This window comes from Pygoscelis adeliae, unplaced genomic scaffold (genome assembly GCF_000699105.1).
Source record: "Pygoscelis adeliae isolate BGI_AS28 unplaced genomic scaffold, ASM69910v1 Scaffold167, whole genome shotgun sequence".
Lineage (NCBI taxonomy): Eukaryota > Metazoa > Chordata > Aves > Sphenisciformes > Spheniscidae > Pygoscelis > Pygoscelis adeliae.
Window position 1 is genome coordinate 7,751,992 of NW_008825428.1, and position 22,520 is coordinate 7,774,511.

Consider the following 22,520-nt stretch of genomic DNA (forward strand, 5'->3'; position numbering starts at 1 on the left):
GCGAGGGAAGGATCGCGTCGCGTCGCTCGGGGTGGCCCTGGGGGTGCGAAGCGCTGCCTCAGATATCCCCTAAAACACAGCCGGAGCCAGCCTGGCGGCCCCCGGCTGGAAGCGGCGGTAGGAAGAACAGCAGCCGTGCCCGAAGTGCTGGAGCAAGCCTTTGCACGTAGCGAGCACCGCTACGGCAGGGCCTTGGTGCGCTTCTGCTGGGGGAAACGCGCGTGAGGGTGAGGAAAGTTAAGAACGGTATTTTTAGAAAGCCTGGGTGGTTTTTTTTTAAAGCAGTCTTGCTCGACAGATCATTTTTAACAACTGCCAGCACATGCGTGTTGCTGTAGGATTGTTTTCTGTGAATTCGGTAGAAGCATACTTGGAAGTGGTGGTCAAAGTGACAGCGTCTCTCTGCCCGTCATTTGATCCCTGCGCTGTCCTTATGAAGGAGCAGATAGCTTTCCTGTGAGAACAGGCCTTGAGGCTTCCTGCAGGACTGCAGCTCACTATCCACTGAGTCTCTATGGGCACCAGGGAAAAGGGGGGAAAACACTCATCTGAAGCATTTTGAAAGACATTCTTAATTATCCTTCCTAAAAAAACACCTCTAACTTGGCAAGTGTTGTGACTCACAATGATGGCTTGCAATCATTAAAGCACTTTAAATGCAATACTTAATAAAGCTAAATAAAGCTGGATTCTCATTAAAAAAGAGCTGATGGGTGTTTAAGATCAGTCAGATCTTCAAATTTGTAATCTGCCTTTAAAACTCCACAGCTGGCAGTAAAGGGAGGGGAAAAAGTCTTTTTCCTGTTCAGTGCAGACCAGCAAATTCCCCAGAGCGAAGCTGTATTGCTATTTGTGTTTATCAGAATAGCAGCATCTGGGCTAATCTCACTGTGCCAGTGTCATTGGGAGGCTGCGACAGAACCCACGAGTATGAAGTAGAAACCTTTTCCCCGAATTCAAAAAGGAAAATAAGTTTCAGCACTGAGTTTAACATGAATAAATTGACATTTAATTTATGGTAGCGCACATCTATGGAGATGATGTGTTGGAAGCATTACTTGTGGGAGATGCACATACCAAAAGCGCAGGTGTTCCTGTTCACTTTTCCAGCTTCATGTCCAACTAATTGCTCTTTCCCCACAGATATGAATTACTCGCGATTCATCACCACTGTAAGTGCAGCAAGAAAAGCATCTCCAATAAGACTTCTGAGTGAGTATACACCTGTTCTTTACAAGCTCTCTGGAAGGGTATCATTCTACATTCTAGACTTTGCTGGGGTATCATGACTAAAGACTTGAAGGAAAATTATGCTGTAAGCTGACAAGCGAGGCCAGTTAACTTCTTTGACTTGTGTCAAGTTGAGATGTCAAGCAGGTATAAAGAAGAAAGTGAATAGCCTTGAACCATTTCAGAAACCCATCTAGACAGAAGAAATAGCATTGTCACTTCAACATGTGTCTCAAAATCTCTGCTACTGTCTCTGAAGCAGGGCTTTTGGCACAGTTTGCTGCTGAATTTATGCTGGTTGTCCAGGAACAAGCAACTGCTAATGACTTGAAATTCAGTCCCAGCATGATGTTTCTTTCCACTTAGCTTTCCTGTATGCTGTTAATGTCCATAAATCCCTCACCATGCCCACACCCTCAGTGTTACTACACTTTCCTTTTCTGTATTACACTATCTTTAGGCTACCATGTTACACAGTCTTATGTGTGACAGATAGAAAAGGTTAACTGCCTGCTTGTTTACTCAGTTGAAACCTACAGGGACCTGACAGAATCAAAACATGAGACATACATCACTAGTTAAGCCTTCAGGGGTCAATTTCCGGTCTTGGTAAGGGGTTGGCATTTGCTGTTCTGCTTAAAATGCTTCATACAGGTACAGCTAAGTCAACTATTTCACTCTAGTCAGTCTCCATACTTTTTCAAGTGATACATTGATATGCATCACAACACAATTATTAAGTAGCACAGCATGTACAGAAAGACACATTGAGGCTGCAGTTTTGATGACAAAGTAAATCTCTCTTTACCAGACCAAAAGTCACAGACATGACCCATATTGCTGAACTGATAAGAATTAACTCCCCATGCTCAAGTTTGCTAATAAGTAGTGGAGAATAAACTCGATAACAGGAAGCTTTAAGCCAGATCTGGTGTCATCTGTCCTCTCATATCTGATGTAAAACTGTCAAGCCAGCATGAATGCCATACTGTGAGCTCTTAGATTTAATGCAATCAAGTGCCCTTGCTGGATTAAGGTCCAGTCTGCACTGCACAGATTGGATCTGAATGATTGTGAAACTCTGACTTTAAAGCAAGAGTTGTTAACATTTTCTTCATACTGAATTATTTACACAGTGCCTCTGCCACTACAGCTGGGCTGCCAGAAACGTTCCCGCTCCCTTATGAAAAAGCTATAATCATAGATGTAGCTATCAGTGTAGCTGCACTACTGCCACATCAGCTAAAGTGAGACTGAGCAAAAAAACAAAGCCAATCATTCCAAGTCAGTCTAAACAGAAGATCATTAAGATTTTAAATTCTTGAGGCTTAAAAGACATCAGTCACAGAAAAAGTTTTTATAATAGTAGAACAGTCCAGATAGATGAAAAAGCTATTTATAATTTATTTTAAAACAAAGATGATTTGTTGTTTTGGACTGTCCCATCCATGTCTCCCTCTCCACCCCCCCACCACCTATTTAATCCAAGTAGAAAGGTGAGTTTAAAAAGAATTATCATCCTTTTGAATTCATGACAGTTAAAAAAAGTGAAAAATGGAACAAATTTCTCTGAACCGTTATTATATGGTGACTAAAGGATATGATCAGTGTTACAATAATCAAACTGTAACCAAGGTCTTTTCCTTTTACTCTAGCTGAATTGATGCAGAAGTCTCCTCCATCTCTCATCTCTCTGGCTGGAGGGGCACCAAACCCTAATGTTTTTCCATTTAAGAGGGCTACTGTTGCCATTGGACATGGAACCACTGTTGAGATTGGGGAAGATCTGATGAAGAGAGCTCTCCAGTACTCAGCCTCAGCAGGGTATCTGTCACAGCTGCTTGCACTTCAAGATACCAGAATCAAAGGATCATAAAATCCTTCATTACTGCATTAATTCACCTGTGTTTTTAAAACCTGTTTTACAAAAACAGGTTTAACTTCTTTCAATTTGCCTCACTATTTACATTTCAGTTTAAGTGGAAAGTTTTGAGCAGATGAGTAATTTTAAAAAACCCTTAATACTAGTAATTTTCAAGCCAGAGCATTTCCTGGCTGTTAGTATTTGAGAATCCAGACTCCCAGATCACTAGGAGGAATCATTGTGTTTTGCAATAAGATATTCATTAAAGATACTGCATTGCAATACATAGTTTGCACGTTCTGGAGTATTTGTTTTGCTCTCATTTCGTACTACATATTAAATCCAGTATGTACTATTTGTGGTAGTTGAATGGAAGTATTTATAGTATTGTCATTTTTAGTACAAAAATTGCATATCATTTCATTACTTTAGCACTCATGTGAACTCCCCAGCAGACAGCACTGAGTCAGGCTTGTGACAGGTTTGCAAAAATATTTAGATACCTACAGAGGCACACAGGGCATTAATCAGTGAAGTTAAGACTTTTCTTAATATTTAAATGAACCCAGCCATTTGTGAACGTCCTACAAGATCTTAAGACACATTTTTTGAAAAATCTGTTTCAGAAATCCTTATTATCTGCAGCCTATTACTAGCAGTATTGCAAGCTTTGTCACATTGCCACATTTGAGTATGGAAAGATCATTCCTAGGAGTGGATATTGTTCAGCTTCCACGCCTGGCAAATCATTTCCACACAGATTTCAGTATGATAATTTGGCCTATGGACCACAGATGCCTGTCTTCTCTGCTTTTCCATAAGAAACATTTATCTCATTTTCATCATTTAATAAAGCAGTCATAAAATCAGCATCTAAGTGTGTGTGACAGTTGAAATCAGACTCAGGACTGTGTGCTAGGTTTGGCAGTGATTTAGAGGAACAGCCTAGCTTCAGCCTATATAAGATGTTAGATATACCTTATTTTATTCATGTTTCAGGATTCCAGAGCTGTTGTCTTGGCTAAAGGCTTTGCAGCAGAATCTACATAATCCCCCCACAGCCAACTACAGTCCTGAGCAAGGTCAAATGGAAGTGTGTGTCACAACCGGCAGCCAGGAAGGCTTGTGTAAAGTAAGACCAAAAGCTTCATATGTTAAAAGCATTTCTTTCAGAGAGATGTTTATTCTTCCATCAGTTCAGCTGTAGTCAGCATTAAGTGCCACTGTATATAGGATACAGGATAGTTTGTTAAATATATGTCTCACAGTATCAGTACAAGATAATAGTACTGAAATAAAACCGGTGTGGCAGTCTAATCTGTCACGACTGCATGACTGTTCGGGTAAACCAAAGAGCCTGTCAGAGAAATAGGCTATAAGGTAACATTTCATGTTACTCAGGTAGCACAGTAATAAGTACATAGGTGCAGTATTTGCTTTACCATAACTCAATTTTAATTATGTTAGACTTCCTTAAATAATTACCCTTTCCAGTCTACTCACTGCTGCTTAGTTGATCCTTTCTGTAACTGAAGCACTGTATCTGTTGTATAAGAGCCCTGTCTTTCCATCTCAAATTGGTATTCTCTAGCTGATTACCTAGCTTCATTTGGCTCTAAAGCAGATTTTTTCATCTGTTCATTGCTTTTCTCACAGACAGCATAATTAAATGGTTAGGGAATTACTAATATCTAATCAAGATTTTTAATCCCACTAAGTCAGAAGCATGAGGCATGTGTACAAGAATGGCACAATCTTTTTAAAATAGACTCTCTTTTCTTTCACAGGTGTTTGAAATGCTTATTAATCCTGGGGACAACATCCTTTTGGATGCACCTACATACTCCGGGACACTAGCAGCTGTAAGTATTCTTTAGCTACAAAACATTGTGAATGTTACAGTTGAAGTAAACACCAATTTAGTACCTGATCTGCAGGCCTATATACACTGTCTGTATTTACTGTAAAAACATATCTAAGAATCAAGTTTTTAGTGTTAGTCCAGTTAAGTTAATAAATATTAATTCATAGAAGCTTTTCTGCTAAAAGTTCTATAAAAGCTATTCCCAGGAGAGAAGTTCCTCTTCCAAATTCTAGTTGATTCAAGGGCTAAGGTCACATTTGGGGTTGGGAAAAAAGCCATCACAACCCAGTCAGGTTGAAGCAAACTTATAACAAGTGGGTATTTTAACATGTCAGCACATCCACCTGAAGTATCTCATGGTCTGATTATGCTGTAGCTATAAATAGTGTAAAATCGGAATAGGCCTGAAACATCCATATATGAGTATGAAGATGTGAATAGTAGGAACTACACAAAAATAGCAAAGTTTACATCTGAAAAGTAATTTAATCAGTATGTAATTAAATGTCAGCTCAAAACGCATAAGAACTGTAAGAAAGGTTAGAATAGATAATACACCACAATTTCAGTCTAGTCTCCCCTTACATCAGAAGGAATTTTGTTATTGTTTGCTGTGCTAAGTTTGAATATATCTTGTCTAATCAAATATACTTTGTTAGGAATATATTTTGACAATACAGAAACTTGCATTTTTACTTAAAACTGTAGAGCACTATATGGTACAAATTAAAATTCCACAGAGGGGAGACTGTATGCTTTTTTGTTGGTATTTTACCTATATTTTTTCATACTGCTGTCAACATGTCATTGCAGTAACATCATTTCATTCTCCCTTGTATTGCTGCCACATATCTGTTGAGAACAGATTCTTTGCCCTTTGTCAGTGAAGAGTAGCTTATAGTTCTGGTACTTCCACTGAAGTAGAATGTAAATTGTCAGTAGGAACTGAAGGTGCTATGAACTTACTATCTGTGGTGAGAGCATGAAGAGTCCTGACAGAACACCATTCGAATTCACAAAATCCCTTTCTGCTTGCCAAACCATGTGTGATTTCCTAGAGGAGAGCAGCAATAGGACATAGGAGCTACCCATTTCTTCTCCATTGGCTTAACAGGGCAAATAGAGTAACGTGGCAAGTTTCACAAGCCTCACAGCAAAGTCAGGAAAACTTTCTTTTGAATCACATGCAAATGGAGTCTGAGATAGCTATAAAGTCAGAAAGACTTTGTATCACTGAAATTTTACAATGCCAATGACAAAAGGAAGACCTTTGAAGTACAGGATTATGACTTTTGTTCCTCCTACCAACAGCTGAGACCTTTGGGTTGTAACATAATTAACGTGCCTAGTGACCAACATGGCATTATTCCAAAAGCTCTAAAAGAAATTCTATCTACTTGGAGCTCAGAAGACGTAAAAAATCATAGCCACCACCTCCCCAAATTCCTGTACACTATTCCAAATGGCTGCAACCCAACTGGAAACTCTCTGACCGCAGAGCGCAAGAAGGAGATTTACCAGGTATGTAGCTGGGGCCTTGTGAACCATGTAGGTAGAAATGGATGAATGTCAGTCTCATTTCAGTTGAGGATACCCCATGTGTGGTGTTTGGGCCCGTTATTGGTCTAGTAAACATTCCTCCCAAAACTTGTTTCTAGCAGAATCTCTTCCATGGCAACTCTTCAGAGGTGGACTACGTATTAGATACATTAGATTTTGCAATAGTAGCCCATTGCTGGCTGGTATCTTTGCCATGGGCTTCAAAATGGACTTATTTGAAATTTTCTGCACACTACATGGAACAGACCTTCAGTTAATACATGTGTCCTTGTACTGCAGGTACTATGTTTACTCTTATAATTGCTTGATGTCTAAATTGGCCATTTGAAAGCTTCTCTTGATAGGGCCTTGTATATAGTGAATGAGCAATCATAATATGGTCATGGTAATAGGCCCAGGGCATAGGAAGAACTGAATTTACAGTGTCTTTACATTTTAACAAATCTTTACTTTTTATTCATTTCTTTAGCTTGCAAGAAAATATGATTTCCTCATAATAGAAGATGATCCTTACTATTTTCTTCAGTTTGAAAAGGTAATTTGTCTTCCATACTCCTTAGCAACACCTTCTTTTCTGGTCCAGGACTGAACTAAGGTTTGAGCCATGGATCTTCCTGCATGTTCCTTCTTCATGTCCTACCAAGTTAGTTGTAGGCCTAACAGTCTATGCTACTTTCAGTTGTTGTCCCCTTTGTGACATTTTATTGCATCAGTCCTGTTAATCAGTGGTTCAAATTCCTCAAGCCTTATACAAGACAGAATTTCCTTCATTAGTCAGAAAATGACAAGGACTTTGCCTCCGGAGCAAAACAAGTATGCCACTGAAGCAGCACTTGAAAATAGCAGCCTCTTAGTGTTCCTTTCAGCCCAGTCTCTTTCATTCAGTGGAAGACTGCCTACTCCCAGTCTACTATATCCCATTTTTACCCCTTTGCCTTTTGGAGAACCCAAGAGAGTTCTCCCAGATACCACAGGAAGTAGTATTGGATAGGCAGCTTCCCTTCTTCATGTAAATTTTCCCCAAATGGGTAACAATCGAGTGTTGACCTGTCTTCACACATGGATCTACAGTTGCACAGTCTGCGAAAAGTACCTAACTTCAGGAATAAAAGCTGGTCTTGTAAAACATTGGTAGAGACTAAAGTTCAGTATTTTGTATTTTGAAATAGTTTTTATGGGAGGAGGCGATAAAACTGCTTCACTTGAATAGCATTGTGTAGCTTTGTTAGAGAATAGAAGGGGAGAAGGTGTAAAGTAGAATTCCTGATAAGGAAAAAGTGTGCTGAACTCAGATCATCAAAATTTGGTCGTGTCTTGATTTCCTTTTTTAAGATAAAGCTAAAAGCTACAGGGCCCCATCTTAGAAGTTACAGTATCTTTCTGTTTACTCCATAAAAAAAAATCTTGGCAGAGAAATCATTGTTTCTTTCTCCTACTTATGGCATCATACCAAAACTTGAACTGAACACTTGTATGCTGAACAGTGGACTAAGCATCAAAAAAACCAAGGATGATTTCTTGATGACTTTCATAGAATATTGTAATCACATCTCAGACAGCTAGCCTAAACAATGACTTGTCAGCAAGTTACTGCATTTTTTTTCCTTGGAATGTGCATCTGTAAAATATATACTATCAAAATATTTCTTTAAGAAATTAATTATGTCTTCATAGTAAAGAAAATAATTCCATCATAATCCTTACTAGCACCTTGAATTTTATTTTTTATTTTTCTTCCAAGCCATGGGCTCCAACTTTCCTCTCAATGGATGTGGATGGCCGAGTTATCAGGACTGACTCTTTCTCTAAAATTCTCTCATCTGGGTAAGGCCAGCTTCAGACTGCTCAGCACCGCTTGTTCAGTTCAGGCACAAGACTAATACTTCATACAAAATGATCAGACATGTCAGTGTTTTTTCACCTAATACCTACCCACTTCTGGAATGTACTTTTGGATCCACAGCTTTTTCTCAGTCTACTCACTTTTCATGTCATCTCTCAGCAGTCATTTAACTCCAGATTTTGTTTCTCTTCTGATACTGATAGTTAAGCCACTCTCCCCAGGCAGCCCATTCTTGCAGACACCATATAGGCAGAAAGACAGATGCCGGATTCCAGCTCTGTTCCTGGAACTCCTAGGAGCTTTTCTCTCTTCTTTTCCCATTTCTCCTTCTATCTCTTACAATTCCTACAGACTCCCTGAACTTGTAATACAGAAGAGAAATGATGGCATCATTCTCCACAAACTATTCATAGGGTTATACTGATCTCTCATCTTCTAGCCTTACAGTTCTTTCAGGTTGTTTCCACCTGCCTGAAAAACTAAGCTGGCTGTTTTCCGTTTCACACACGTCAACATACTTGATTTTTAACTTGCTTTTGTTTATTATTCTAATAAACATAAGAAAGTAATGTGAATTCTGCACTGGCAGCTAGTGGACTATAACCCCATCCCTGAGAAAGTGAGGAGTCAACATGCTGCTAAGTGTGATTGCGCTTTCAGAAGTGACACTGCAAAAAGGCATGATGCAATTTTGTCTTGGTCAAAGATGCATATGAACTCACTGGTTCTATTTTTCTTCAAAGAAAAGCTTCAGCCAATCTGTAAAGATGCGTCATAAGTACTGAAGCATGAATAACAGTCTGGTTTATCAGTCTAAATTCCACTTATTCTGCAGTACTGAAAGGGAGTGAAAGAGTAAAGCTGTTTGCCACTTCCCGTCTGTTTTTCGTAAAGCCTGAGCATTCATGATTTTTTGTTATGTAAAAACCTATCTTTCCTTCCCTTTGATTCATGTAATCTTTATGGTCTCAGAGGAAAGCTTATAGATGTGGGATACATCCTGACGTCTCAGAACTAAGAAGAAACTATAAGCATTAAAAACCCTTAAATGTTTTTATTTCATGACTTTGAAACTCAGCTCATAAATTGCATAAACCTGGGGCTTAGGGCAGTATTAGGATATGGATAAACTTAAATGCATAAAAGATCCTTACAACATCAATGAAATGGTTACAGGTTTTCCCAGTTACAAGTTAAACCATAACTCACACAAAGTATTAGCACATTGCATTTCTGGAGTAACTTTTTTCTTTTTTTTTCTCCTCTAGGTTAAGAATAGGTTTTCTGACAGGTCCCAAGCCTCTTATCGACAGAGTTATTCTACACATTCAGGTTTCAACAATGCATACCAGCACTTTTACACAGGCAAGTACCAAACTGCCAACTGAATTGTATTTAGAGAAGATAACATTCCAAGTCATCGAACGGCTTTGCATTTCTGCAGTTGCTCTGCATTTCTGCAGTTTTGTTTATAATAAGCACATACATTGTCAATTCTGCAAAAAGAAGAGAGACCACCATAGAAATTACAACCAGAGCTAGAGGGTGTCTCAGTGCATGGAAAGCACAGCTAATATGCCCTTAACCCTCAAATTTCAAGAATCAAGATTTAAAATACTTTGTATCTCTTGCTAGTAGGTTCACTTAAACCTCAATGTAAAGCGTACATTGGAAGTACTTAGATTTTTTTCTAGTTCTCATTCTACTTTGTAATTAGAACAGTACTGGCAGCCCACAGAGATATTACAAAGCAGGCTGCCAACTACGGTCCCTTTATAGTTAGTCATAAGGAAAGGAGACATTGAGCACATCTAAATATGGCTTCCATCTTCCAGCTCCATTAGTTCATCATAGAGGCAGTATTAAAGCAGAGAGGCTGATATGGGCAGGAAGGTAAAGCAATATAACCTTGCCTTCCTTTTTCTCCCTGATTACCATATTTAGCTCTCCGTCCATTCTTCCCTCCCCCAACTTCCAAACACTGCCATGATCCTTGGAGACAGCAGTAACATGGACTACAATGGCCTGTTGCTACCTCTGTTTATAAAGGGCTCCAAGAGACCCTGCATGCAATTTCTTGCCTGTGTGGAAATTTGAATAATGCATCAGGCTATATATCTTTTGATGACTGCAGAACAGTGCTGTTTAAAATATGGTATTGATGATGTGTTTTATTTCTTTAGATTATGATATCACAGCTGCTTCATCAATGGGGAGAAAAGGGTTTCTTGGAGCATATAGACAGGTAGGGTCATGTCATATGCAAGGCATTTCTTACTGACATGCATTTGTTTTTCATTTGTTATGCTGGAGGAGCATAGTTTCTGTTGAGTGCTTCATTTCAGATGCCATACTTGAATGCCATTAGAACCCCAAGCTTCCTACTTCAGTGGGTAGTGTGCCACACTCTGCAGAGACCTGTAACAGGAATGTGAGCAAAGCATGGAAAAAGTTCTTATATCTGACTATAACAGCCACTTTTATCCCCTGTGCACCTGCCTGTTGTCCATACTGTAAACACCAGTATGTAAAGAAAAAAAAGCAGACACACCAGTCCTGGCTTTGCCTTGTTTTAAGAAACAGGAGCATAAAGATAAGTTTTGCAGGGAAACTTGGACCACACTTTAGCTCAACTTTCAGCAGTTAGAAAAATATATCCTAAATGCATCTTTTTGCTTACCTCCTTCTTGTAGGCCGAAAGCATCCTTGCTCAAGCCAGAAGGCTGTTCTTCCTCTTGACTAATGAGAATAGTGCTGCAGTAGGGTAGCCGCAACCCTTTATAACCTTCTAGACTCTGTTGCCAGGTGACTTACTGATGAGGCCCAACAGCTGACTGCAGTCTTTTCCAGGTGATTTCATTTGGATGAGGTTGACTTGTTAGATCATGCTTTTGAGTAGGGACTAGCCTGTTGTTTGGAGCAGCTACATTTTTGTGGAAGCCTTGTCTCACTAACACTTACAATTAGGGTCATTTTCCCCAGTAAGAGATTGAATTATTTCCAAGTTTTACTTAAAGTGTGAAGGAGATAGATAGGTTCAAAAGTTTAGAAACGGGGAAGCTGTCAAATAGTCACGACAGGCTTATCATACAATTTGCTTTTTACCTTGTGAAATATCATTTCCATGTGTACCTATTACACAAATTCAACCCAAATGCACAAATATCCAGTCTGTACTTTTGCATATGTATAAGTCCTTCATTTTCTTCAGTATGCCTGTTTCGTGTGGTAAATATTGCTACCAGGACTTGTATCCACTGATATAATGAACAGAATGGGTATAATATATAAAGAGTTTCCATGACATACGTAAAGCTTAAGAAGCAGCCACACAGGCACTTTCTCTGTCTGGTTGATGAGTGCTTTGTTGGAGACACGCTGAAGCGTTCAAGACTTCTCTGATACATATACAAAGTTTTATAAACACAGTATACTGTGTTGTGCCCATCTAGGATATGCTCATATTTCCATTACATGTGCGCTTAGGTTGTTCAAGTAGAAAAGCTTTGTTTCTGCCTTTGGAAACAAATGGACTCTGAAGCGCTATGGAATCATGACTTTGAACTGATAATTTACTTTCAGAGTGGTGGAGTTCTACAGGACCCAGCGGGATGCTATGCTCATTGCTGCTGACAAGTGGTTAAAAGGTCAGTGAGTGCAACACAGCTAATTACTTAGATTTTTTTTCTAGCTATTTATCATCTTTGTGTTCAAGAAAAATCACTAAAGTTCATCTCTTGACTGAAGCGACAGATAAGCCCTATAAGCAAATCAATGACATTAAATATTAAGCTTAGCACAAATTATCTAGTGCTGCTGTTTTCATGCTTTTCTGGTGGGACAAGGAGACGGTGATGAGAAAAAAGCTCACCATGTTACTGTATAAAGCACTTTTACAAAGACCATATATTTCACTCCACTATGTTCTTACACTTTTAATGTTTAAAACCTGTCTTTAAAATCTCTGTCTGAAATAACCAGATTTAGTGGTCTTAATTTAAAAAAGATATAAACAATCTATATAGCAGTAGTGATAATCATTTTTTGTCAGAAATCAATTTCAAATGTCCCCTTTTGTGGTTAATCACAGAGCATAGAAAGAATTTGATCAACAATAATGCAATTACAATTAGTGACTCACTCCTTTTAGTCAGTCTAAGTGGAATCAGCAATAACAGCTTAAGAACTGCCCACCTACTTCCATGGGACATGGGTACTTGGGCACCACACAATCATTAATGTACTTACTCTTGCTAATTCCAGGTTTTTAGATATGAAGTATTTCTTCTTTTACATGGCTCTGAACAACCATGGGTTGTTGACCTAGGTAGGCCCTCTTTGTCTCAATTCCCTAAGTATCAAAACAGTGTAATAGGACTGGGCTACTTTAAAGTGTATTGTGAGAATATACTCATATGTAAAAGACTATAGGGTCTTCACGTTTTCTAGGAATAGGAGCCATAATATTATGGAAGACAGACCTTTATTTTGTAGATATGCAGTGGTTAAATACATCAAGGAAGAGCTGGAGAAGATGTCAAGTCAAATAAATAGTTTCTTCAAAAAATATGTCCAAAACCAGATACAGAATTATAGGTAAACAAAAGGTATACAGTAAGTCTGCATACATAATTTAAGACATAAATCCTCTCTAAGCCTTCCCGTTCTCCTAACTCCTAGGCCCTCCTTTTCTTTGGGGAAAAATCTATAATCATTGTAACTTAAAGGAAAACAGCTTTGTGCTTTGCTACACTTTAAATTGTATTGGTAGTCAATGTGATATTAGGAGAAACTGCATCAGAAAAATTACTTTAGATTGTTGAAGTAATCAACAAATATAGTTTGTTAATGTTTGGGATTTCTGTACTTCAGCGCAATCGCTTTTACAAAAAGCATTGAGGATACCAGCACAAGTGCAATAAGCCCACATAGATTTGATTACGAGTACTTTAAATTTTGCGAGTGGCATCCTGGCTCTGTGGCCCACATTCCCTTTGAGTTCATTGGAGCAGCAAATCTATAACATCACTGAATCTATGATGTATCAGTTAAAGGTGGGGCAGAAGTTTCTTTCGTGATTCCCTTCTTTGCTCTCTCTCTCTCTCTCTCTCTCTCCAGACTTGGCAGAATGGTACCCTCCTGCTGCTGGCATGTTCTTATGGATCAAAATTAAGGGTGTTTCTGATACACAGCAGCTGATCATGGAAAAAGCTTTGCAGAAAGAAGTATGACCTATGGTTTAATGGCTTATGATGTTAAAATGAAATGAAGGAAGGATAAAATAAATTTACCGTATCTATCCACACATATGCACACACATAAAAAAGCAGGGGAACTTGCTGTGCACCACCACTGAGTCTGCAAGTCAGGCATTGTCACATAGTGACTCATTAATAAAATATTTTCATGTCTGTATTCAGATGTTGATATTTAATCAGCTTACTTAAATTTAAACCATTATAATATATAGTACAATGCCATGTATGCAACATAAATATATATGATACTAATATATGTACCTGTATGAATGATGGCTGTCCACTATATCTTTTTAATAAGAGAGATTAAGTGTGATTTTTATTTCTACAATTTATAAGAGCCAGCATTGTGTACTGAGTAAACTACATCCCACCTCCCTGGTGCTTCTAAACATTGTGATGATAAGCCAGACCTGCTAACCCACCGCCTAGGTAACAAAAACCTAAGAGCCCTTTGATTTTGTTATGAAAAGTCTGATTCCAGATTGCATATTTTTGGCTTCTCATTTTGAAGAGAAGAAATATATTAAGCCATGTTCTGATACCAGTGTTTCAGCAGTGAGCCTTCTCAAACTTAATTTAACATAGTGTTTTAAAACTGTAGAAGTGGTGATAACTGGGTGGCTAATGAATTTTTCTTAGGTGTTACTGGTTCCTGGAGGAGCATTCAATATTGATAGTTCAGAGCCTAGTTCTTATGTCAGAGCCTCCTTCTCTCTGTCTTCTCCAGCTCAGATGGATCTGGTAAGTGAGATTTTTTTAAATTCTTATCAAGACAGTTTCTCACATCATAATGCTTTTTTATTTACTTTTCCTTATGTGTTTTCTTGAATGTTAGTGTGGTTTTTTTAGTACTTAAGTGATTAAGCAGTATTTTTGAAGCAGTATTAGCTGTTTCTTAGGCAAGATGCTCATATCCAAATGACCTGAAAGGTACCAGATTTTTAGGACCACTTAAAATTTTTCTGTGTATCGTCTCATACATGTAGAGTCTCACAGTTAATCCTCCCAGACATTATTCTTAAAGGCTTTACTGAAGTCAGAGTAAGTTTTGCTATTTGCTTTAGCATTAGTGGGCATCATGTATCTTTTATTTTCCAGACTTTCCAATCCTGAGACTGAATTACCTGCTTGCTTTTTTTTTTGTGTGTGTGTGTGTGTGTGTGTGTGTTGTCAATCCTTTATAAGAAAGAATATTGTTTTTCTTTTACACAATTGACATACATGTTGTATTACATTTCTCAGGAACTAATCTTTTATGTATTTTAGGAACATTTTGGATGTTATTTGGCTGACACTTTTATTTGTGCAGATTTAATAGTTGTTTGATTCAGGTGCTTGAAACAGTTCAGTATTTGTAGTTGTACTTTCATCAGTTGTGAAGGTTTGTAACAGATAAGCACTTCTATTGCCTTTCTATTTCTTCTTCTGTACTTCTTCTGTTTCTTCCTTCTCCTTTGTAAAAGTAATTCATAACCACACTATTGACAGTCAAATTGTATCATCTTTTATATGCTTTCCCACTCAACTGTTCTTCCTTTTCTTTCACCTTTGGAGCCCCTAGGCCCTTATATTAAGAGATACTCTTCCAGGGATCACTAGTTGTATTAAAAGTGCAACTGTTTAGTAGCATCTGAACTCCAAATAACCTTTGAACTATTCTTCTGTTTCAGAAAACTCTGCCTTTTATTTTCTATCGGAGAAGTGGAAGCTTTGTCCACTCAAAGCCCATACATGGTGTTAATAAAAGGAAAACAGAGAATATCAGCACAGCTTTGCAGTATAAAATACTGAGTTTGTGTAGGGTTAGGGTAGTTTTAGAAGCTTTACAGGTTTGGTGCATTGCCTATTTAAGTAATGCTGGAATATGAACGTGAACCATGTTTGTGTCATTGCAGGCCTTCAAGAGACTGGCTGATCTTATAAAAGAAGCTTTGTGAAAAAGCTAAACAGAGCTCCTGCAGCAATCAAAGTCGTCTCCAGAAAATATTTATTAACACTTGGATTTCATCAGAACACTTTAAAAGCAAGCACAATACAGAGGATGTTTCCTTAGATTGTTTCAACTAAAAAAGCAAAAAATGAAAGATTGAAAAACAATTTGCCTAATTTTTTGACAGGACATTGCATTACTAAATTTATTCCAATTCAGAAACATTTAAAATACTCAAAACCAAAATGTTCTGTTTCCCATCAAATCCATGGTTTTGTTAGATTTGAACTGATTTTTGTTCTGGCTTTTGTTTTCCATTTGTGTTGGGAAACAGGGGAATCAGTTACTTAGGAAGTTGCACCTGAGGTGGTCTTAGCCTTTATTACTTAATCCCAGCTGATCCATTCCTCCAACACCCTATGTTGGAATTGTTTTTGTCTGTCACTTTCCTCCTTGTCCTGCTGTATGGCATCTGGTTTTGAAGATTGGAAGATCAGTATTTAATTTTACTAAAGTTTTGTCAGATAAAACTGATGTAAGGATGTTAAAAAATTGAAACTGATCCAGCAAAATTAGGCTATGATTACAAACAAAACTATTTGGCCTAAGGTCCCTTGCAATTTGCGTGGGTTTTGCAGCTCGTTCTCTAATCTGTAAAAGGTTTTCTGATTGCTGACTTCCACTTCAGTCTGGGAATAATTACTCTGTACCTGTGTTAGAAAACCTCTGGTATGCGAAGGCATGTGGATGTGCTAATAGAACTGCTCTCTGCTCTGTTAATCAGACGTGGTTTTGAACGAAGAGCGTACGTAAGTGAACCAGGGACGTAGGGGAATGGACAATACCCTGACACTGCCAGATGTACAAAGCAAGCAAAATGAAAAAATAAAGAAATGTTTTGATCTCTAATCCCTTGGTCATTATCATCCCAAGCATTTGATACTTGTAACATGTACAAGGCTTTCAGAAAGTATTAACTGTACAGATTCTCCAAGGCTTCCCATTTTGCTTAGTGACTTAAGTTTTATTTACTGTTTGGATGAAAGCACTGTAGTTTTCCACCAGTAGCAGCTGGTTGTTTCTTTATGTGCAAACGTTCAGAATTTCAAAGTAAAAATATGTGTTCAAGGATCCAGCCAATCCTTCAGCAGCTCAGGTAGCCCAACCAAATATGGGTCAGGCGCAACCTTGCTTACTTGGAAGTTTCACAAGAGTCATGGTTTTAGTAGTAACAATAATTTTCATTCCCTGTTTTCCCCCTAGTTATAAATAGCATGTGTCATAACAAACTAGCACAGATGTGTGCCTTTCCCAGTATCTCTCTTATCATCAGGATCATTCCAGTGCCTTCAGCCCAGCATCACCTTTTATCTCTATCATCTCAAGCCTTTTAATTTACTCACACATCCAAGCCATCTCTGCGCTTTGGAGCTTCTTGAGCAGCATATCCGAGACCAATCCTTCTCCCTCTTCCCAGATTCCTGCAACTTTTAGTCAAGTCCACGTGATTTTCACACTGATTTTCTCCAATTTGATATCAGTACTGTCGTGGTTTAACCTCAGCTGGCAACTGAGCACCACACAGCCGCTCGCTCACTCTCCCCCCCGGTGGGATGGGGGAGAGAATCGGAAGAATGAAAGTGAGAAAACTCGTGGGTTAAGATAAGAAGAGTTTAATAATTAAAATAAAATAATAATAATAATAATAGAATATACAAAGCAAGTGATGCACAGTACAACACCACCCACCGACCGATGCCCAGCCCGTCCCCGAGCAGCGGCCCCCCCCTCAGCCAGCTTTCCCCAGTTTATGTACTGAGCATGACGTCCCATGGTATGGAATGTCCCTTGGGCCAGTTTGGGTCAGCTGTCCTGGCTGTGTCCCCTCCCAGCTTCTTGTGCACCCCCAGCCTTCTCAGTCGGTAGAGCATGGGGAGCTGAAAAGTCCTTGGCTAGTGTAAGCACTGCTTAGCAACAACTAAAACATCGGTGTGTTATCAATGTTATTCTCATGCTAAATCCAAAACACAGCACTGCACCAGCTACTAGGAAGAAAATTAACTCCATCCCAGCCAAAACCAGGACAAGTACGTGTCGCCTTTCCTCTCAGACCCGTTCAAAGTACTTGGTATGGTCCCAATTTGTCTGTTACTCCTGCCCTCCTTCTGCAGACATGGGGCTGGGTCTGTTGTCCCACCACACCTCATCTGCAGCCCAACCCGCATCAGCAGGTTCCACTCCGATCCTCCCTGTGAGCAGCAGGAGTGGGGCTGCCACTGGCGGGCAGGCGGGCAAGCTGGTGCAGTGAATGAGGTCAGCCCCACCAGACTCAGGCTGGGCTTGGGCAGCCAGGACCCACGGGGTGACATAGTGCGGGGAGAGCCCGCAGCCCCAAAGCTGCTCTCAGGGCACCAACGCTGTCTTTGAAGACAAACCTGTCCCTTTTTACACTGTGTGATGGTGCTAATGGGGGGTCTGAACTAGCAGTGTCCTCTGTGCAGTGCTGCTTAACTCGTTTCAACTCAGTTTCTTAACTATGTGTAGAAATTTTGAAAGCTCTGACTTTGCTATCAGTAAGGCAATTTTTATCTTGGGTTCAATTTGGAAAATCATTTTATGCAACAGAATGAATTGATGTGTCTGTTTAATTAAAATAATATATCTTTACGGAGGAGTAAGTGTAAATGTCATTTAAGACTGATTTTAATTCTCAGGCAAATACTATTGTCATTGTCAAATACTATTGTCATATTGTCATTCAGCCAGACATGAGTTAGAAAAACATAATCAAAATATAATCAAAAAAGCAAGCTTTATATTGGTGATGTGTTGAATAATACACCTCTTAACTTTCAGAGATCTAAATGTTAATTTAGTTGAACGTAAGCAAAATGCAATTCCATTTGCTGCGCATTACATGCATTTGCTATCAGCTAATTTAATTTAGAGAGAGTTTGGTTTTTTCTCTGACTGTGGTGAAGCATCTAAAATTAAATTAATATCCTGAACAATGCAAATTGAACAATGGCAGTGAAATCTTATATGCACATACTGTTTCCCTGAACCTCTTAAAGCAGTTTCTGGTCCCCTGGGAGAGAGCATTCACTGTGATTAAATGTTGCTGGAGGAAGCCACTTAGAGACAAAAGGAAAAGGCTGGGCAACAGGTTCTCGTAGAAAGAAACGATGTGGCAAACGAAAGTTTTGGTTTTCCCTTTCTGTTTCATCCATCCAAGAGCAAATAACCTCTCTCATTCATAGCTGGGTTTAAGCCATCTGATGCAAGTGACACAATCTACCGCTGGGGAAGAGAGCATACAGAGGAAGGAGAGGACTCGGTGTGGTAAGCACATCCTCCGATGCTACCCAGATATGGGCAGTTGTGGAAGAGCTTACGGCAGTGCTGTGGAGAGCTGCCTGACATGTGGGCAGCTCCGGGCAGGCTGGGTCTCCAGACTTATTTCTGAGCGGGCAATTACCTGCCCAATCTCTTGTACCTCCACTTTGGTTCCACTGGATTTTCAGGCTTTTGGCAGACGAAAACCACCTAGAAATTCTGGACAAATAGCCCCTGTATGTGACGCAAACACTTCTGCTGTACAAGGGACATAAATCTCAACCCATCCTACGCACATTATGTGTGCACGTGTTGTTCCACACATTTAGACTTGTGCGACGCACACCACTTCTGCTTTGCGAGTATTACAGATGTAGCAAGGGGGAGCAGTTCTTCCCTGGGAGAATAGAAATACTAACTATAACAACTTCAACATAATTCCTGAACTTCTGCATAAAATACATGTACAAATTTTAGGTTCACACAGGTCATTGGTCTGAAGGAAAACAGCCCCCCTTACTTCCAAACAAGAGCCCTTCAGCACAGCTGTGATTAATGAATAATTGAGAAAAAGAAGATTTTTATGGGGAATTCATTAGAAGAGAGAATGTATGTGTGTGTACACAATACAACAGTTCTTATGTTAAACTGTGAGCATGTAGAGAATTATTTCATCTAATTGAATGTCAGTCCCTGAGCATCAGTGGTGGTGTCCAAGAATTTATAGTTTTTGTGGAAAACACTTGGCTTAGTTTTGGGGATTGTCCCTGAAATTCGGAATGCAAGTTTCATTTTAAACTTCACCCTTTAAAAATCATTTGCTCTGTGTGGACCCTTGTATTTTAAAACCTTGTGGCCTACAGTCCTGCAGTACTTTCAGTTCTGCCTTTGCAATCTGGATTGTGATACACTGGGGCAAATATTTAAAAGAACTCCATTGAGCTGTACTGGTGCATGCCCTAATCTGTCTTGTTTTCTTTATTATTTAACAACAGTTTTTGAGCAGCCCACTGTAGGCTGTGTCTTAGATGGGAACAGAACGATTGCAGTGTTTGAACTGTAATCATTCTGAAAGAAAAGCACTCTGCAAATACAAAGAAACATGCATTTTCATTCTTCTAACATTGCTACCAGGAATACCAGTACTTCACTTTTCTCATAATGGCTGTGGAAGCTATTGTGTAACCCTGCAAAGCTCAGATATCACCATGGGAGAAGGGTAAGGGTCTTGCTGATTCTCTTCGAGAATGAATATCCCAAAAATGTGTTAACAAATCTGACTGCTGCTAGAAGATTCCCTGCTAGCTGTACAGAATTTGGAGAATGCATTCAAGATTATATTTTCTTTTTATTTTCAACTTACATTATGTCAGATCTGGATTGATACAGCAAGTGAATATGCTGTGATGTGACCTGGAAAGAATTAACATGAAGGTATTTCTGTTCCTTGATTTACATAGAAGTTTGAACTGTCTCTACATTTGGCTGATAATGAACTTTGAACCTAAACAGTTCAAAAGATTAAAAATATTTTCCTGCACTTTCCTCAAAAAAATCAGGCATTAACAGAGGTAGAATACCATTGGCCTGGCCCAGGATTTTGGCTCCTGCTTATTATATGCTGGAATTTCTAACCAGATCGAGCTTGAGACACCAGCCCTAAAACCCTCCTGGTATCCAGGTGCATGAGCAGATAGGAAACTCGATCTTTTCAGTGCACATCACCACCAGCCTGTAGCCCCTAAGGACATGGTGGAGCATCTGCGTGGCTCCATAGTATGGGAATAAGCACCAGCAGATGATGTGGGCACATCCTGAATTAGTGGAAAGGACAAGGTCGCAGCTTTTGTACACTGCACATTGCAGCATGTAAATGCATGCCAGATCAGCAGAACCCTGGAGGAGCAACCGCTGCAGTGTCTCTTTCAGGAAGGAGAATATAAACATCTGTGTAAACCCAGAATCCAAGAATATAAAAACAAAGTATTGCTTTTGCGGAAATAAGAAGTCTTTTCTGTTCTTTTTTTCAGCTTGTTACATCATTTGAATCCAGAAATCTGCTTATGTGTGTCATCAGCATGAATTATCACCAGTTTATCTGCATATAAAAACACTCCAGGAAAAACCTATCCAGTTTGGCTCCTAAGAGAATACCCGGTTTAACTGATATAACATTAGCTTTTCTATTGTTATTTAGCCATGAAAATTTAGCAGAAGGTAGCACACCTCTTGCTATGAAACCGATAGCAAAGTTTGATTTTGGCAATCATGAACATGGCTTGTTTGCCTCCATTTTGTAGCTACCCGAATGCAGGAACAATTTGAAACACTGAATTTCTTCACTTTCTATTTTACATTTTACTTTTTTTTTAATGTCTTTCAATTAAAATTTAAATTACATCTAGTGAAAGCCAATATTAAACAAAATTTAACTGGGCAAACTAATCCCTATACCACTGCTAGTTATGTTTATGAAGTTGCATTAGTGCTAGTCTAGTTATTCCAGGAGAAGTTTTTGGAGTTACATCTGTATTGATGACTTCTGTTTCCGTTTTTCTGGGCTAAAGAAGTTTTTCTGACAAGATCAAATTATTTTATTGCCTTATACGGAATCCTCTTTCAATTAGACAATGTACAATTTAATACACTCTCTCACTGTCTGCCTCTCCCCCAAAACAAGAAAGAGGAGGGATGGAAACAGCAGTTCAGTTGTCTTGGTGGACTCTGTAAAATACTATTTTCGACACAGTTCCAAGAACATGGAGGACATTATTTAATAAGCAAATAAGCTAGTTCCTGCATCTCTGAGGAAGACTGAGAAGAGTTACTGTCTTAATATGGGCCATAGTATCACAAACATACAGCTTTTTACTGTTTCCTTTCACGTTTGTGGGATGCCATAGTTAAACTGTAAACATTTTAGGCATCCCACAAACGTGAAAGGAAACAGTAAAAAGCCCTTTAGAAATACCTAAGAAACAAAATACTTTATCACAAACCTAAACCAAAAGAGAACAGCCTTGATTCTTACAGATATGTTATTCAGTATCCAATTTTTTCATACCTTTTCCACTTCAGGTATTTAACCCACACTTTTGCATCTCAGTGCATTTTTTTTTCATCTGGACGTCTTTGTTCAGCTTTTTTCATGGATCTCTCTAATCATTCCCTCCATGGGCCCCCCAGGTAACATATTTTTTCAATAATCAAGGCCAATTATTTTCTTACCATTGCCACCGTTTTGTTTATCTTTTATTAATTTGATGACCGAGTATGCTATTACCTTATTCTCTGCATCTGTTGTAGGTCACATCATACATAAACCCATCCATAATTAATCTCTGGCTGGTGGCAAGTCTGACCCAAACACTTTTTCATTTAAAGCAGCTGGCATCGCTACAGGAGACCACCACTGACTTTGGGGAGATGTACCTCAGAAAGGTAACTATCAGGAATATAATATTGCCTACATCTTCAAGTAACAGCAGTTACGCCAAATGAGTAAGAGTGTTATTTGTTTCTGCTTCCTAATTGGCATAACCAAATGTTTCCCATTTTTTATCTCTTTTATTCTTTTTTATTTAGTTATTGTTACTTGTTACCAGTCATATACATTAGAACTAGTCGTATTT

At 38.9% G+C, this 22,520-nt stretch overlaps 1 protein-coding gene across 1 annotated transcript; it reads left to right on the forward strand.

The window, feature by feature from the left end:
• The first annotated feature begins 175 nt into the window (after window positions 1-175).
• On the forward strand, window positions 176-16,458 carry AADAT (aminoadipate aminotransferase). Its single transcript, XM_009330699.1, has 14 exons — window positions 176-227; window positions 1,144-1,212; window positions 2,886-3,054; window positions 4,094-4,226; window positions 4,882-4,956; window positions 6,270-6,479; window positions 6,988-7,053; window positions 8,260-8,342; window positions 9,630-9,726; window positions 10,545-10,606; window positions 11,944-12,008; window positions 13,480-13,586; window positions 14,262-14,363; window positions 15,518-16,458. The coding sequence occupies exons 2-14, from the start codon at window positions 1,146-1,148 to the stop codon at window positions 15,557-15,559; spliced, it is 1,278 nt and encodes a 425-aa protein (XP_009328974.1). The 5' UTR covers window positions 176-227; window positions 1,144-1,145; the 3' UTR covers window positions 15,560-16,458.
• The last annotated feature ends 6,062 nt before the right edge of the window (window positions 16,459-22,520 follow it).

What these genes read in the sequence shown, in the direction of transcription:
- AADAT (XM_009330699.1), top strand. Translation starts at nt 1,146, where the DNA reads ATGAATTACTCGCGATTCATCACCACTGTAAGTGCAGCAAGAAAAGCA. An exon ending in TCTAAAATTCTCTCATCTGG is followed by an intron (nt 8,343 to 9,629) that starts GTAAGGCCAGCT and finishes TTTCTCCTCTAG; the next exon opens with GTTAAGAATAGGTTTTCTGA. An exon ending in AAAAAGCTTTGCAGAAAGAA is followed by an intron (nt 13,587 to 14,261) that starts GTATGACCTATG and finishes AATTTTTCTTAG; the next exon opens with GTGTTACTGGTTCCTGGAGG.